This window comes from Pholis gunnellus (genome assembly GCF_910591455.1).
Source record: "Pholis gunnellus genome assembly, chromosome: 10".
Taxonomy (NCBI): Eukaryota; Metazoa; Chordata; class Actinopteri; order Perciformes; family Pholidae; genus Pholis; species Pholis gunnellus.
The window spans coordinates 7052281-7067951 of NC_136537.1; the positions used below are offsets into that span (position 1 = coordinate 7052281).

Here is a 15671-nt window from a genome sequence, read left to right on the forward strand (position 1 = left end):
CTCTTTAAATTTGATGTGCTCGGCTGGATATTTTCTTTTAAACTGCCTCCGACATAAATGTAGACATAAGAAACACGTTATTATGAATTATCATATTTGTTACGACTGTCTTTATGACAAAAGCAAATCTGCACAATAGTACACACGTCCACCATCACTGTACGATTACAGGCTCCGAAAAACATTCCTGGCAAATACATTCTGAGTCAAAACACCACGTCTCCCATCCCGACTGTTAAAACACATGAAATAAGGAAAACCTTGTGTCCTTCCTCAACACAAGAAATCACAAAACACTAAAACATGTTTAGTTTATTATACATTGTAGTTCCCTCATCAGCATTTAACTGAAACAAATCAAATCTACATATTTTACAACAGGACATTCACTTTGATCAACCCTCAACATGTCTTCATGACTAGGTGTGACATAGAACACATGACTGAAGGCTGCGTTCTGTTGAGGTCGTTCCAGCGTCAGGCCCCGGGTTCTGCTGGATCCCTGACTGGACCGCACCTGAACGGAACAGAGCCACCGCTGTTGTTCCCAGTTACACCTGCGCTTTGTTCAGGACGCCTAAACGGTGGACGGGCGGATATTGTTGTAGTGTTGTTCCAAACACCCCCCCCCCCCCCGCCCCCTACATAATTAAATACAAAGGCCAGACTTTGAGAATATGTGAGCTAAATGCAAACCAGCTCAGTAAATTACACACATTTATATTTCACATTACTCATCGCTGTTCCCACAGTGCCAAAGAATAAGCTCAACATTTCGCAGCGATGCTTCACAGTCCAGCCCACAAGCACCACAGTGTCCCACATAGTCTTGTGAAATAGGCCAATATTTCAAATAAACATTTTCTTTTGTAAACATAGCAACACCAGAGAAACATCTGTACAGTCATCAGGCTGATTTGGAGATTTAGGGCTTTTATGATCTTTTGTTTTTGTTATAGGGCTTTACTTTAAAAAAAAAAAAAAGTCATCAGCGTTACAAAGCAAACACTGAGGGTGGGAGTGTGAACACTTGAGTTGAAGAAATCAGTCTGAGATAATTTAGCTATCACTAGGACACAAACGATGAGAGATAAAGGGGGGGGGGGGGGGGTAAAGCTGGTGGAGGCAGTTTATTTTTGGTGTCATTGGCAAAAATGACATAATAACCTTTCAGCTCAATATCTGTATATGGTCTGAGAGAAAACTAGACCCTGGCTCTGTTTTCTGGCTTTAGAAAAATCGGGCGCGTGGCAAGAAACCTTGACCAATCACAAGTCGTTTCAGAGAGAGGGCGTTCCTATTGGCTCCTCTACTAATGCAGATGCACGTGCACGTCCCTTCAGACGGTGAAAACCTGAGTCAACGGTGGAATATCCTGCAAAAAAAAAGTTGCTATTCCAGCACTGGCAACGACTGCCTACGCTGCACAGCGAACCAAAAAAAGGGAAGACGGACTTGAGTGAATGTTGCTGATAGTTTATCCTTCTGCTCCTACCTCACAGCTACGGTTAGCAGAAGGCTAAACTATTAGCATCCTTTTCGCTCCAACTCTGAAACCCATCTTAAAGGTCTTCACAGGCCCAAAGACAACAACGGCCTTGGGATCCCAATCACGATAACGTTTAAATGCATGACTAGTACTCGTACCGGTACGCATGCACGTGCTCGTCTGGTGGGAGGGGCTTAGCTCTGTATTTTTGTTATTCTTGCATTCTTTTTTTGCCTTTTCCAGAAACCTGCCTACCCTGCCGTACCTCTCGAATAACAAAATACTGAAAGGTTATAATGGATTTCTTTTGCCCAATAACTCCAAAAATAAAGGGGCTACCGCAGCTTTAAGTAGTAACAGGGCATCTTAAGGTACAGTGCAAGTTTAAATAAGGGTTTCACCTCAGCCTCTGGGGACAAGGAGTTCACAACAACTCCCCAGCTGGAGCTCAGGCCTGGCAGCAGATCAGTCACTGCCACGGATGAGAGTAGCAAAAGTTTTTTTCTTCCTCTTCCAACTTGGTTCTGTGGGGCAATAACGCGTTGCAGACCGGGAGCATTTTTACAAAAAGGGTCTGTTGCGTGTCTGCTCTCCAAGGAGCTCCTCACTCGCAGGTCCATGACACAGCCGTGTCATGGCGAGGCCACCCGTCAACTCCGTCTTCACACGGAAGTCAGTACGAGAGCAGGGAGGAGGCGAGGCAAGAGGGCACAAAAAGTCGAAGTGGGAGTGGACCGGAGGTCAAGTTTGTTATTTACACGACGCCGTGGGTTTATCTGGTGGGCTTTAACGGGTGTTGTTGAGGACCGACAGTGATTTTGAATGAAACAAAACAGGTTCTTGCTGAGACAGATGAAGAGAAATGTAGCACTTATTGTTTGACGCTCCCTTTGATGAGCCACTGAAATTTATACCGGCAACCGTAATCAAAAAATACCCCCAACCAGGTCCAGAGAGTTGGTGTTGAATCCTAGGGGGGAGAGAGAGTGTGAGAATGCACCGGTCAGTGGGGGCGAAGCAGGAGCAGAGCGAGCGCCACGGGGAGCGTCGGGATCAGGCGGCTTCTCCACAGCGGAGCAGCAGGTGAGGAGGCGCCGCCGGCCCCGGCCGTGGCCAGGCGAGGGGTCAGCAGCTGCTCCTGGAAGATGAAGTCGTCCATCGCCAGGTTATCGGCCAGGTCTGAGAGGGGAGGCCGACGGAGACGGACGGGAGACAGCGGAGAGGAGACAAAGAATGAAAAATATGAGCGAGGCAGGGGGGGGAAAAAAAAACAGGCGCGGAGACAATTAGAACAAACACTGTCACAGGAGCTGAAAAACATGTGCGGTGCGCCTGTCCTCCTTTCGCATGATGTCTCACACAGCTGTAATAACAATGTTACACTCGGAGAACGAGAAAACTCCGAGCTGCGCATAGAACCAGATGTCGCATGTTATTGTTGCAGACACATGCAGAAATCACACAGACGCATATTTCACCCAGAGTGAGTGTTGAAATGTGGATTTAAGTGGTGAGATGCTGAAAACAAGAAATGAAAATTAAAAACCACAGAGGCTGAGTGAGGTCATGTCTCAGAATCTGAAACACGCAATCATTTCGACTGCCGTGTGTCTCGTCTTTGATACAACTTCATTAAAGGAAACTTAGTTGTTTTATTAAATGGGTCGCAAAATAGAAAACCTACAATACTGCGTTGTTCCGTTTGGAATTTGAAAGTGGGTAAAGGGAATGAGGACACCCCACTTTTACTAGTGAAGGTATGTTGTCGGCACCAGGGAGGGATTTATATCCGTGTGGAGGGAGATACTCCAGAGACAAACCAGGGTCATGTGACCGACGATATCAGCCACAGGCCACACTGTGACCAGCTAGGTTACGTCTTTCTGCCCTGCGAGGGTCAACGCTGTTCTGCATTTTAAAAGAATAGTATTTGCGGCGAACGCTTTTGCTTCACACAGGTGATGTCATCGGCTGCAACCAGCCCACCGCCCTCAACTTTCACCTCTCCCTCCACAACGACCGTAGAGGCACTTAACAAATGTTGCTGCAATGACGGCTTTCAGTTAGCGGTAGACTGGGAGACGCCCAGGTGTCTTTCACTGTGTGGATGTGAAGCAGAGCGCCACAGAGATCCTTGGTTGGATAAATGAAAGTCTGAAAAAAAGTGAATTACTCCTCAGTCACTCCCGTACTTCACTGTTTTTCCTCCCTTCTTCTCCATCTGTTCTGCACACTGCAGTGACTTTGCGGTCACCTGCTGCTCCGCTCCCACTTGCTGATGTCTCGCTGCTCTGCATCCACAGCTGTTTCTCCTACCGACGCTGAGCAGAGCTCTTCCTCCCTCTGTGTGTGTGTGTGTGTGTGTGTGTGTGTGTGTGTGACATATTCTGTGCTGCTTCGCCTGGCAGAAAGCTGTGAGGGAGACTGAAATAAGAAGGCTGAGTAATATGAGGGAGGGCAGGAGGATATCAGTAATAAAGCAGCTCTATGGGTAGGAACGCCAGCTATGAGCCCCTGTCAAGCCAGACGCATAGCGCACAAGCACACACACACATACACACACACACACACGTTGGTGCATTTCTGACATACCTCTCCCTCACACACACGTCTTGGTGGCACATTTGCCCACTTTCTCTCACACACACACACACACACACACACACACACACACACACACACACACACACACACACACACACACACACACACACACACACACACACACACACACACACACACACACACACACACACACACACACACAGTCCCATCTGAGCTCCTGAAATAACAGATAGCTCCAAATTGAATAAGTCATCTGATCTGTGTGCTCCCGAGTGGGAGCGATCCAGTGGGAGGAAGTGGACGATCCGAAGCACTCTGCGGGATCAGAGGGAGCGGCCAGGATTCCGACTAAAGATTTCAGGCCTGCTCTCTCCTTGAGTAGAAACACAGAGAACGGGGCCCTTCCTCCCGAGTCCCCCGGTGGCCACGGGCCCCTAAGCTGCCAGGGAGCCATCTTAAAACAGAGGAAGGAGGCAAATAAACAAAGCGCAGAAAAAAAGCTCCAAACGGCACCTCCTGTGAATTTCTTCGCGGCTACGACATCATTTGAACAGCGGCCAGGGGACAATTAACTTTCCTTTTTTTCCTCCTCCTGTGTCCTCTGACATGGCAGTCGGCAGACATTCTTCGGGGCTCTGAAAGAACGATTTGTCACTGTCGACAGCGGCGCACTGTACTGCCGAGCCAATTAAGCTCAAGGTGCAATTCGATACAGCTTTTATATACACTGCGGATAAGATGGAGGGTGGGGGGGGGGGGGGGGGGGGGGGCATGCACGTCTGCATTTGTGTGTTTGTGTGCGGGTGATGGAGTGGGGTGCCCGTCTCTGTGTGTGTTTGTCAAAAAGCGGGAGACTAAGTGGAAGAGCATTGTGTTGGTGTGCTTTACAGCGGCAATAATGTGAGTGAAAAAAAAATCACTCAAACCGGGGGGAGTGGGGTCTCTCTTGCTAGTTTAAACACTTCGACATGAGCAGCACCACAGAGGGGCCTTGTTCTGCAGGCTTTAAAAACAACCCAACAGGGACTGAACACTATGCAAACTTAGATCCCCTACACTCCTGCACAGCCCTGGGACTAATAATATCCTGGTATCATTAGTGATGAACACCTGTGTCTGTAGCAGAGACAGTGAGCACGAAAGAGAGTCAAACAGGCAGACAGAAGTAGCTTCTTTTTCTCTTTCCCTTTTCGGGGCCTTTTAAGGAGGAGCCCGGGACAGCGGACAGGCGGGGGACGATTAGGCGCATAGATGGATAACTCCCGGGCTAAAAATAGAGCCACAATCCCGACTGTGATTAATGGGACCAACGCGGGGCCCTTGTGGCTTTCAGCGGAGCCGGGCCGTCCTCCTGCTCGCCCATTTTGAGACTGTCGCTCCTCAAAAGACGCCACCTTGCTAGCGTTCCCCCTGCTAGCGTTATTGTGGCCCCCATGAGCTCGAGTTACGACCCAAGGGAGAGGTCAACAGTCCACCCATTGATCGGGTGCACTAAGGCTCCGGTCTAAGAATGAGCAGGTAGGTCAGTCACCAGGGGTGTAAATATAGACAGCGCAGGCAGTACGGTCGCACTGGGGCCCGTGGGGTGAGGGTGTGGGCGGGAGGGGGGCCCACAGAGGGAGCCGGCCCTACAGTACTGTATTGGCAGCGAAGGCTAGTGCGAGTGATAGTCATTGGCACCTCGGGAGTATGTGTGTTCAAGAAATAATTCACGTTACATTCCAGTGGTGCCATTTGCTCTATACTTTTATAGAAATCTATAACAAAATGATATGCTTATTCTACATAAACTATGGAAAAAAATAAACGCTAACAAAACTCTATTCAATTAAATGAATCGTTTCTTAGTTTCTTGTGTCATAACAGCGTACACTAGGGCCCGTCATAACAGCGTACACTAGGGCCCGTCATAACAGCGTACACTAGGGCCCGTCATAACTACCTTGTGCTTCTGTCACAGCTGGGAACGCGGTCAGAATTTATGTTTTCTTAAGCGACCATTCCTCAGGAGAACAGACAAATAAATCCAGACTGCGGTTTTCAGTGGGAGCGGATGTTTGTTTGGATCCCTCTAACAGGTCAACCAGTGGCTGGAGTGTGTGTGCATGCGTGTGTATATATGTATGTGTGTGTGGCTTTGTGCAGAGGAGAACAGGGGAAAGAGGGAGGCGGGGGTTGAGAGAGTCTGGAGTTTTGTTTTCAACAGTGCTCGGTGCCTGAGGCTCGTCGTTTTGTTTGCAGTTGTCACAACAAGCAAACTATGTACAAAAATTGCAACAGCGAGTGGAAAGACACGCCCGCAACTACAGGTGATGATTGCGTGATACAGAAAAGCAAAGGAAACGCTTAATTTGCGCTGTCTCGCATTCTCAGTACACGTTTCTTAAGTGCAGCTTAATTGCTTTAAAAGTGGGTGCACATCGGTAGCCAGTTGACACATTATTATAACCCCGCTGGCGAGTGTGTTCCTTCACGGTCCAGTACAGTTTATTCAGTACATGTGTGCTCTGCACAAAGGTCTTTTTTTCGGTCAGATAAGTATGTGGAATGTTAAGTCTCCAAACACAGGTGCTTCTTATGAAACGGGAGAGATGGTTTAGATTGCCGCTACATTGGCAGACGATGTGTGCACATAACACACCTAAAGCTGGTCAAATTTGATCTAGGTTTGAGAGATTCGACAGCTTATAAGATATTATGGTTTCCGAGGTAAAGCAAATATTTTATCACTCGTCTCATCTCTGCAGAGCAAACTATTCCCTTAAATATTACACTCAGCAAATTTAGCGGTGGAGGGGCTGGCATGCGTGTGTGTGTGTGTGTGTGTGTGTGTGTAATCTTTTGTCAGGAGCCGCCTCTGCAAAGAAGACAATGGTCCTGTGAAAACATGATAGGGGCAGCAGGACTGATTGATTGGGTCTTGTAGAGGGTAACAGATAATGAGCTGACATGTGATTATTGGCTTGCTGGTCACATTCTGTAACCTCCGTGACCGTTTGTCCGAGGACGTCTTGCCGATTGAGAGCCCCAGAAGGGAACAGAGGGAGCGGCGCAGGATGCTTCTGTCCTTGGGCTGGCGGGAATGTGACCGTCTGCCTCCACACCCACAGGTCGACCACAGGGGCGCTCGGAGAGGCTGGGAATGCCGGGCCAAGATAAACGGGGACGCCTAGAGGAGGCCCTGCCCCGGGCCTGTGCAGCGGCTCTCTGAGCTGCTCTGGCCTCCCAACCTCCACAATACTCACTGTTATTCTAGGCTGAGGAACCCTCCCACACAGAGGGCAAGAGAGTAAGACGGGGAGACTTGATGCCAAGGAGGACTGAGGACACAAGCGGACACACAATGGAGTTCTAAAAAGTAAAAAAGAAAAAGGTGAGATCAGAAGTGATTAAATGGGGTTAGGAGACTAAAGGGAGTTTAGCAAAACAGGAAACAGAATGAGGACATTGAAATGCCGCGGTGAGTCCAAAGCTAAGAAACTCATAACGGCGTGCTGAATGTATGGGTTCACTCACAGTAACAAAGGAATACACCCAGCTGTCAGAAGGAGGAAACCAAACCTCTCAGACACTTTCGAAATTGTGGCTTTGTGGGACAAACACAAGTCAACACCTATTAATTAACATGGCCAGTGAAGGCAGTGAGGGGATGACCGGCACGCTGCACCCGTTGGCCTCTCCCTGCGCCGTCCAAATTAGAATTACTCCAAAGTATTTATAGGCTCCACTTCCAGTAACATCTAATATGATCGTTGAGAGGAGAAAGGGAAGGAGCTCAGCTTGAAACATAGGAGACGTAAATTCTGACCGAGGGCTCCTTCGCAGCGGAGGGCCTCTGTGAAGGGTGGAAAAGTGTGCGAGCGAGTGAGATGGGGTCGAACGAAAACCCAACATAACAAATCAAACATACAAAGAGTTGATTCTGTGCTGAGGGCAAAGGGGGCTCGCTCAGGGTGGGAAGCTCCGCGGCGTACAGAGAAGGCCTGTAACCTCCGGCAGCTCATGGGGTCGGTGCTGACGGAGGGTCAGAGGTTGTCAGGGAGCGCCGGTTACGGGTGTTTCTGGAGAGACGGAACAATGGCGGTTCTTATCAGAGAGATAGAGAAGAGAGAGAGGTCAGCGTCGGAGTTTGGCCCGGGGGGGACATCCTGGTCAGGGAGCCTCTGACGGACGCATTCTTCGGATACTAACTTTATCTTGTTAAACTGAGGGAAGCTGACATCCCACACAAGATTCGTTTACATTCTCAACTGTGGTTCCAGCAGTCGGTCCGGTGACGGAAATGTGGCTGGCAGATTGGAGACGCGTGTTTGTTGTGCAAATGTCCCTGCCAACAAACATGCAAGAAGTCTCCCCACATTCCTGTCGCGGAGCGGCAGACCAGAAACACAGCCCAGAGTGACAATTTGGCCGGCCCCGGCTGCACACACAGCGAGCGCCCGTGGAGCAGTTTCACTATCTACGAGTCCCGTTTAGTGGTCAGCCTGCGGTTTCCTCCGGCAGCTCACAGCGGGACTCCCGCGATGTTCACTGCATCGTTGAGTTACTTTCAAGAATGGGCTGGAAAAACAAGAGTGAGAGCGAGGCCACCGGGAGAATGAAAAGACGGTTTGGAGGGAAACTTTAGGAGAAAGCAGGTGAAAGAAAGCGGAGGGTTGATGTGAAACCAACCCTAACCCTCAACCAGGTTTTTAAGATGTTCCCACAAAATGGCTGCTGCGTGTCGCTGCGGCGGACGAGCGGCGGGGCCCGCGGGCCTCGAGAATGGCCCCGCTGTATGCAGAGTGTTTGTGGACTGTGGCCGGGCTGATGGACACGACCCAGGACCGGGGCCTGGAATCAATTTAGTGTGTCCAAAAAGTGCCTGTGAATGTAAATAAAGCGCTTGAGCAAACAAACGCTTTTTCCGAGAGGCACACACAAACAAGGGGGGAAATGCGCAGGCCTACAAAACGAATCACTCGCGCAGATGATGAGAACCCGGTCGGCTCTGTGCGCTTGTATCCACAGAAATTAAAACCAGGGCTCTTCTTCCTGCCTTCTGGCTAATCTTAGGGGTTTTATCCCCGGATTGATTTGAGAAAGCTCCGTGGCGGAAGACCAACAAGGGCCCAATAAGAGGGTAACTTCATCCCTGTGTCTCCCTCCCCTCTCCTCTCCTCTCCTCTCCTCTCCTCTCCTCTCCTCTCCTCTCCTCTCCTCTCCTCTCCTCTCCCATCTTGCCCTCCACTGCCACCCCACTCAGCCCCAATACCCGGGTACACACAGGGCCTTTTGGCCGGCTCCGGTGAGAGACTACAGCTCTTACTGGCCAAGCCTGTTGACACAGATGGTGGCGAGCTTCATTATTTTTGTGAGGGGCGTGGAGGAGGTGGGGAAGAAGGAGGATTGGCTGAATTTACAGAGGTTGTTTATAAGCTCTTGGAGGGACGGAGGTAGCGAACACTCGGTCTGAACACGTCCAGTGTGTTGCACATGATCGGGCTCTCCACCAACCCCACCCGTCAACCTTTCAACACCTCCTCTGCCCTCCTGGCTTTGACGGTTTCATCAATTCAGAGCCTTCGCCAGAAATATCATACATTTCAATTTTGGAAAACAGGCGATACTCGAAGTTCACCGTTAATCTTCTGAAAGATAAACAGATTTGAGTTGGCTACGGAATGATTATTTTGTCGGCCAAGGATGAGAGCAGTCCGCATTTTTCCCCCCCAAATCTCTCTCTCGTCAGACTGAGCAACAACATCTGTTCTTTTATCTTTCTCTTTCATTTCTCAGGGAAAAATAAATCATAATTGCGCCGTTTCGTAGAAATGCTCGAGCTCGCTGGTTGCAGAAACACATTTAGTAAAATCAGTGCACGTTATCGCAACCAAAGCCTTTAAAAGAGTTTGATAATTTATGCTTCTGGTTGATCATTTCCATTGGCATGAAATAACAACAGTGAGTCTCCGGCTCAATGGCCACTCTGTGAGGCTGTGCTGAGGCACAGCGTAGAAACACAGTCTGTCCGCATTTAAGATGAAACAACTGACTCCACAGCCTTTTATTCCATATATTTTGGAAGATCATTCACTCCTGATGGAGGTGGGCCTCAAACACTGATACTTTTTTTTTAGTGAAGTCTGCATGTTTTTCCATCGAGGACTCGGGCCATGTGGGCGCCCAGATTCCTCCTCCGCCCAAACACCTGCACTCCTCCGCGCACATCTGCATCGTCTGGGCCCGTTTCCTTCTGTCTCACGCAAGCCTGTGGGACGCATGCCCTCTTACCTGGCAACCACATGTGGACAGCTGTGTAACTGGAAGCAGTTGCTCAGTTAATCAGCTGTATGAAACTATATGGAGCTTAAGAAGAGGAGGGGACAGTTTACATGGTGGATGCATCCAGAGCTAATGTCAACAGTGTCCGGATTACGGCTGATTGTTTTTTCTTTTTTTTGATGAAGACATGTGGCAAACACTAGTGCGGAGGACCGGCGCCGTGTGACTCACCTATCAGGTGCCGAGAGTGCGAAGGTCACAGCTGCAGTTAATTAACATACCAGGTTCTGGTATTGGCAGCACGTACGGCCGTCAATTGGACCCACATACGCAGTCAGGAATGTTTAGGTTTCCCAGTGTATCAACCGTTAAGAGTTATCAAAGGTGTTTTTGTCTCTTTCTCTACTTTCCTCGCATTCTTTCATCGCCTCCTTCTTTCTTTTACTCGCTCCTTTGTTCCAGCAGCAAAAAAAAATAAAAAAATTCGTAGCAGACCTGAAAGGTAAGCCCGGCCTCTCGTCGTCAGCCGCGTGTTTCACATTACAGGGATATTTCCACGTTGTATTTTGCTAACCCCTGGCGCTGATAAAAAAACGCTGCAGAGCGTCCTAAAAAGTACGGCCTTAACTTCGAGTGACCGAACGTCTGAGAGCAGGGACATAACAAGAGGCCCATTCAACGCGGCTCCTGCTGAGCACGGCGAGGTACAGCACACAGCAAAAAGGCTCAGCGAGGAAACACACAAGGCAGAGCTCGGGGCTGCTGGGCCGTGGCAGAGCCCGCCGACTGTTGGCTTTCAGACTCCTGAATGTTTCCAAACGGCATGAAAACCCCATTTTAACAAGTTATTTAGTCTAGCGGTTAGCGTTAGACTCTTTAAAAGTGCTTTAGAATTGAGTGGTCAAAAAAAAGACTAAACATTTCTGCGGATTATTCCCACGTTTTCTCAATGAGAATCATGTTGTTCCAAGAACTAACTTGAGTCAATAAACTTAAAGACTTTATACAGTAAATGCCTCAGTATTCTGAAAACGTTGCAGTACAAATTTGAAGTCACAAGGGCAGTGAAGTGTGAGGGGGCGCAGAGCGGATTTAATGGCGGTTCTTTGTTTGCCCACAGAGGCAGAGACCAGGTGTGCATGAAAGCACAGACACAGGTGAGCCCTCATCGTGAGCGTCTGACCTCGTCATACGCTTTCACAGATTACAGGATTAAAAAACTAAAACTACACACAGACAAACCCGTATGCTGTTATACATATTTGTGGGATTATATTGGCAAACCACATTTTTTTTTTCATACTTTATGATTTCGTTTGTCTGAATCTAAGAGATATTTTTCATAGACATACATAAATGATAGATAAACACTCCGAAAACACATCCAGAGTTAGAAACATGTGACTTTTGAAAGAATTAAACTTGAAACAAACCCTTGTTCAATTCAACTCCCTCATAGGTGCTGTTGGTAGCTTTTGGGGGCTAATGTTAGCCGACTTCAGCTAGATAATGAATAATCGTCAGATAGCTGACGTTATGTCTCTTCCCTTCTTGAGTCACAGTCTCCCTACGTTTCTCCATAGAACATGGTGTTACCATGTGTTTTTTTTATTACCCTATCACATGTGTGAAGTTGTAATTGATTATAGCTGGTGTGATGGTGTTCTGTAAGACCTCACACCAGAATACTACACATCTCACACCACTTCTATTCAAGGTGTTAGCCTTAAATGATTTGGAAATTAAAGCGGTTCTTATCCCTTTTTTGTTACATTTAATTTATTTGAATAATTGAACTGATTGATCAATTGAATCAGCTGACACCAGAGAGGTCAGCGACTGATCTGTCTAGTGTGTGAGCTGTAACCATACCAGGGTCTGGCTGTAAGTCTGGCTTTGGAGGGGTGAGGGTGATGTGGGGGCCACCCTGTCCTGGAATAGCTGCCCTGGCCTGGAATGCTCTGGGGAATGTGCGGCGTGTGGTTTGATTGGTCGGGAGGGGAAGAGTGTGTGTGTGTGTGTGTGTGTGTGTGTGTGTGTGTGTGTGTGTGTGTGTGTGTTGTGGGTGAGCAGCATTAGTGATCAGAAGGTTATGGAATCTGTGTGGAGAATGAGCGAGGACAGATCAATCACTACGCGCGTTGGGAAAACATCCTCTGTGTGGTCAGCAGGTTGACAGCCTCGCTGCGTGGGGCCCTCGGCCCGGCCTCCATCCTGTCCGCACCTTGTTGTTGTGACTTCTGTCACCCCCCCCCCCTGGTTCTTGTGTGCGTGTGTGCACGCCACGCCGTCGCTCCGCTCCCGGCTTTGTGAAACCAGATCTGCCTCGTCCATCTCAGAGCGGCGGAGCACAGACAGGCGGCCCATTAGGCCTCATGCTCTGCAGGTTGACCTTTGAACCCCCACCCCGCACGGTCCCCTGTTTGACCAAAATGGGCGGAGCGGCCGAGCTAGGTCAGCGGTTTGCCGGATCTTCACGGTGCTATCAGCGGCTATCTGTGTGTCTGCCAGAGAGCGGAGACGCTCCAAGGTCTGCAAACATTACTGGCTCGTGTACAAACGGGCGTGTATGTGCCTGCGGACTCACTCACTCACACACACTAAAAGATGGGGGTCGGACTCTAAAGGGTGCTTTAATTTCCCGCTGTGTCAACCTTCAGCTGCCAGAGGAGACAGTTTAATGACTGTGTGTATGGAAGCAGAACTGTATAGTCAGGCTAACAGGAGCGTGGAAGAGAGGGCATCAGACTCTCACGGCCCGGCCTGCTGGAAGCGATGGCCCTTGCAGGATTCCTGCGTTAACCCCGGGTTCCTGCTCTCGCTCCCTGCCCGGCGAACCCAAATCTCTGCCACAACATCCCCGACAAGAAGGACAACTCCCTCCGCCGTGTTTGCTCAGCTGCGCCGGCTTTGTGTCGGCGTATCGAAACCCCCTTGTTCCCGCTGCCTGGCTGTTTTCTCCCTCGCTCTCTGTTTGGTTTCTTTTCTCCCGACGGTTTGTAGCTCCACTTGTTCTTTGTTTGGCTTTCAGGAGAGCGCGTCTGACGCGTCCGAGGGATCGGCGGCGGGGGAGGTCGAGAGGTCGGGGTGAGGCGGCTACCTGAGGAAGTCTCACGTCTCCCGCTGCATAGTGTCACGGTGGTGTCAACATGTACAGTAGTCATGTAAACGCCTCTCTGCCTGTGTTTGGGACCGCGCACCGAGCCAAGCCTATTCATGCAATTACCAGTTCTGAAGTAAAAAGCTCTAATCCGGTTAGCAGCCTGAATAACTTGAAAGCTTGTCCCCAACATTCTTTCATTTGAAGTAATCGATGTGGATGCGGCAGCTCATTTGTAGTGAGAGTACGTTTTCAGGTCCAGTTTGTGTCTCACCTGCAAAGATGCGTAGCCGCTTGCGTCTCGGCGGCGGGCCCAGCCCTGACACTCCGGTGCACTCATCTTCGTCGTCGCAATCACCGCTCTCGAATCCCTCCTCCCCCCCATCGTTCCACGTGTCCGCTCCGCCTCCGCCTCCGCCTCCACGCGACCGGGCTCTCCAGCGCTTCTCAGACACGGTCACCAGCCGCAGCAACTGTGGGACAAACAGGAAGAGGTTAAAAGGTAATTGTGTTAAAAAACGCCCTCTTCACGAATCACTCTGTGGCCGGAATGTGCCTGTGCATTAATGGTTTAACAGAGCTGTTAAAATAAATAAGGGCTGTCTCTTGATGGGAGCGTGTGCTGTATGATTAGAACAGTTCGAGGGGAAATTCCTGACAAGAACTCGGTGAGATCTAAAAGCGTTGGTATTTACCAAACCCTAATTACATTCACCAGGCAGGAAAGGAGTTTTGTTATCGGTGCCAGTTGTGTTATTTCTGTCCAAACGTGATTCAGTCAAAGGGGTTGTGGCCGTGTCTCCATGTAATTTACTGGTAGAAAAAGAAACAGTGGGGCAAGCGGACTGGTGCGACCGTGTTGTTCCTGGCAAACGTCTTTGTCTTGAGTGGTTGTCTCAGGGCAACAGGGACACAATAACACCGCATAACACGCTCTGTCCTAGTGGACATAAAAGACCTCGAGAGCTAAAAATGAGAGGGAAGGATGAAAGATGAAGAGCAATGTTTGTAATATTCAGACTTATTTCATTGGATTGGAAACCTCTTTTTCAAGAGGGGAGCAGAAAAAGATGCAGACAAGATAATAAATCAAGCAACAGATTAAACAATGCTGAAAAAAACAACAAAACAACATAATAATATGATGTCGGCTATGAAACATATAACACAAGCGCTAAAACAAAGAAATCTGATATAATTTGCCACAGAATCGTATTCCAGTTTGGCCTCTGGGCTGTAAAAGCAGTTGTTGTTCAACTGGGATATTTTCCCACGGGGGTTTACAGAAGCTCATAACGTGTTTGTGCACAACATACCAGAAGTGTTTATTGAGAACTGCGGTAAACTAATCAACTCATAAATAATACACAAAAGTCCAAGAGCTGTGACGCAAATGCATAAAGAAAAATCTCTGAATTCCTCCTGACCAAGTGTGAGAGGAGGGCAAATAGCAAAATGTACACATTCAATTCCGAAAGCGGAGCAAACACGTCAACTTAAGAGGACAACTTTCACATACTTTTGTTGTGCAGCTTTGGAACAACTCACGAAAAAGAAAAAAAAGAAAAAAACCTTTTCCTGTTTTGTCTCCACGGGTGAAAAACATGTGAGCCTCCGTGGAGACAAATACATGGCCGCTCTCTGGCCATCTTTCAGCCTCCACAACATCGCACATGATTGAGAGTCCTGCCAAGGTAACAGATGTGCTAAATTCCTGCCGCCTGCCCTCCGAGCCTCCTTTCATCTCACCGCGCTTCCTCCTTGTTTGCGTTTTATTGATTTCCTTCCTATCTGCATACGTCAGCATGCATTTTTCTGTTGTTGTTTCGTGTTGTTTTGGCTGGCTATGGGAGCAAATTGAGTTCAGATGGGCCTTGTCTCAAGTCAGCTGCGACGTCTGCCTGAGATCTGACTGTGTGTGTGTGTGTGTGTGTGTGTGTGTGTGTGTATGTGTGTGTGTGTGTGTGTGTGTGAGAGAGACAGAGAGCGGAGGTATAAAAACACAGAGCTTATCACAGAATTATGTCAGTCAGAAGATAAACAACCCTGTTCCCTTCGCCCGCATATACAAACCAGTCAATCTGGGTTTTACAAGTGACATAAACTCTAAAGTTTGGAAGGGGGGGGAACACACAACACCTTGTTCGCAGCATGGCCGCCCAACAAGCCTCCTTTCATTTCTCAACATTGAGGCCATACACACACTGGATGACCGCAACATTTCTAAAAGCCTGGTCACTTCGGGCGAGCGGA

At 48.8% G+C, this 15671-nt stretch overlaps 1 protein-coding gene across 1 annotated transcript in view; it reads right to left on the reverse strand.

Moving 5' to 3' along the window:
* Window positions 1-218: 218 nt before the first annotated feature.
* Window positions 219-15671, reverse strand: part of gpc3 (glypican 3) — a gene marked incomplete at its 5' end in the record, with an annotated part of 96142 nt that continues 80689 nt past the window's right edge. The window contains 2 exons of the mRNA XM_079167115.1: window positions 219-2668; window positions 13693-13891. Of these exons, the coding sequence (XP_079023241.1) occupies window positions 2493-2668; window positions 13693-13891 (375 nt within the window). The 3' untranslated portion in view covers window positions 219-2492. The remainder of the gene's footprint in view (window positions 2669-13692; window positions 13892-15671) is intronic.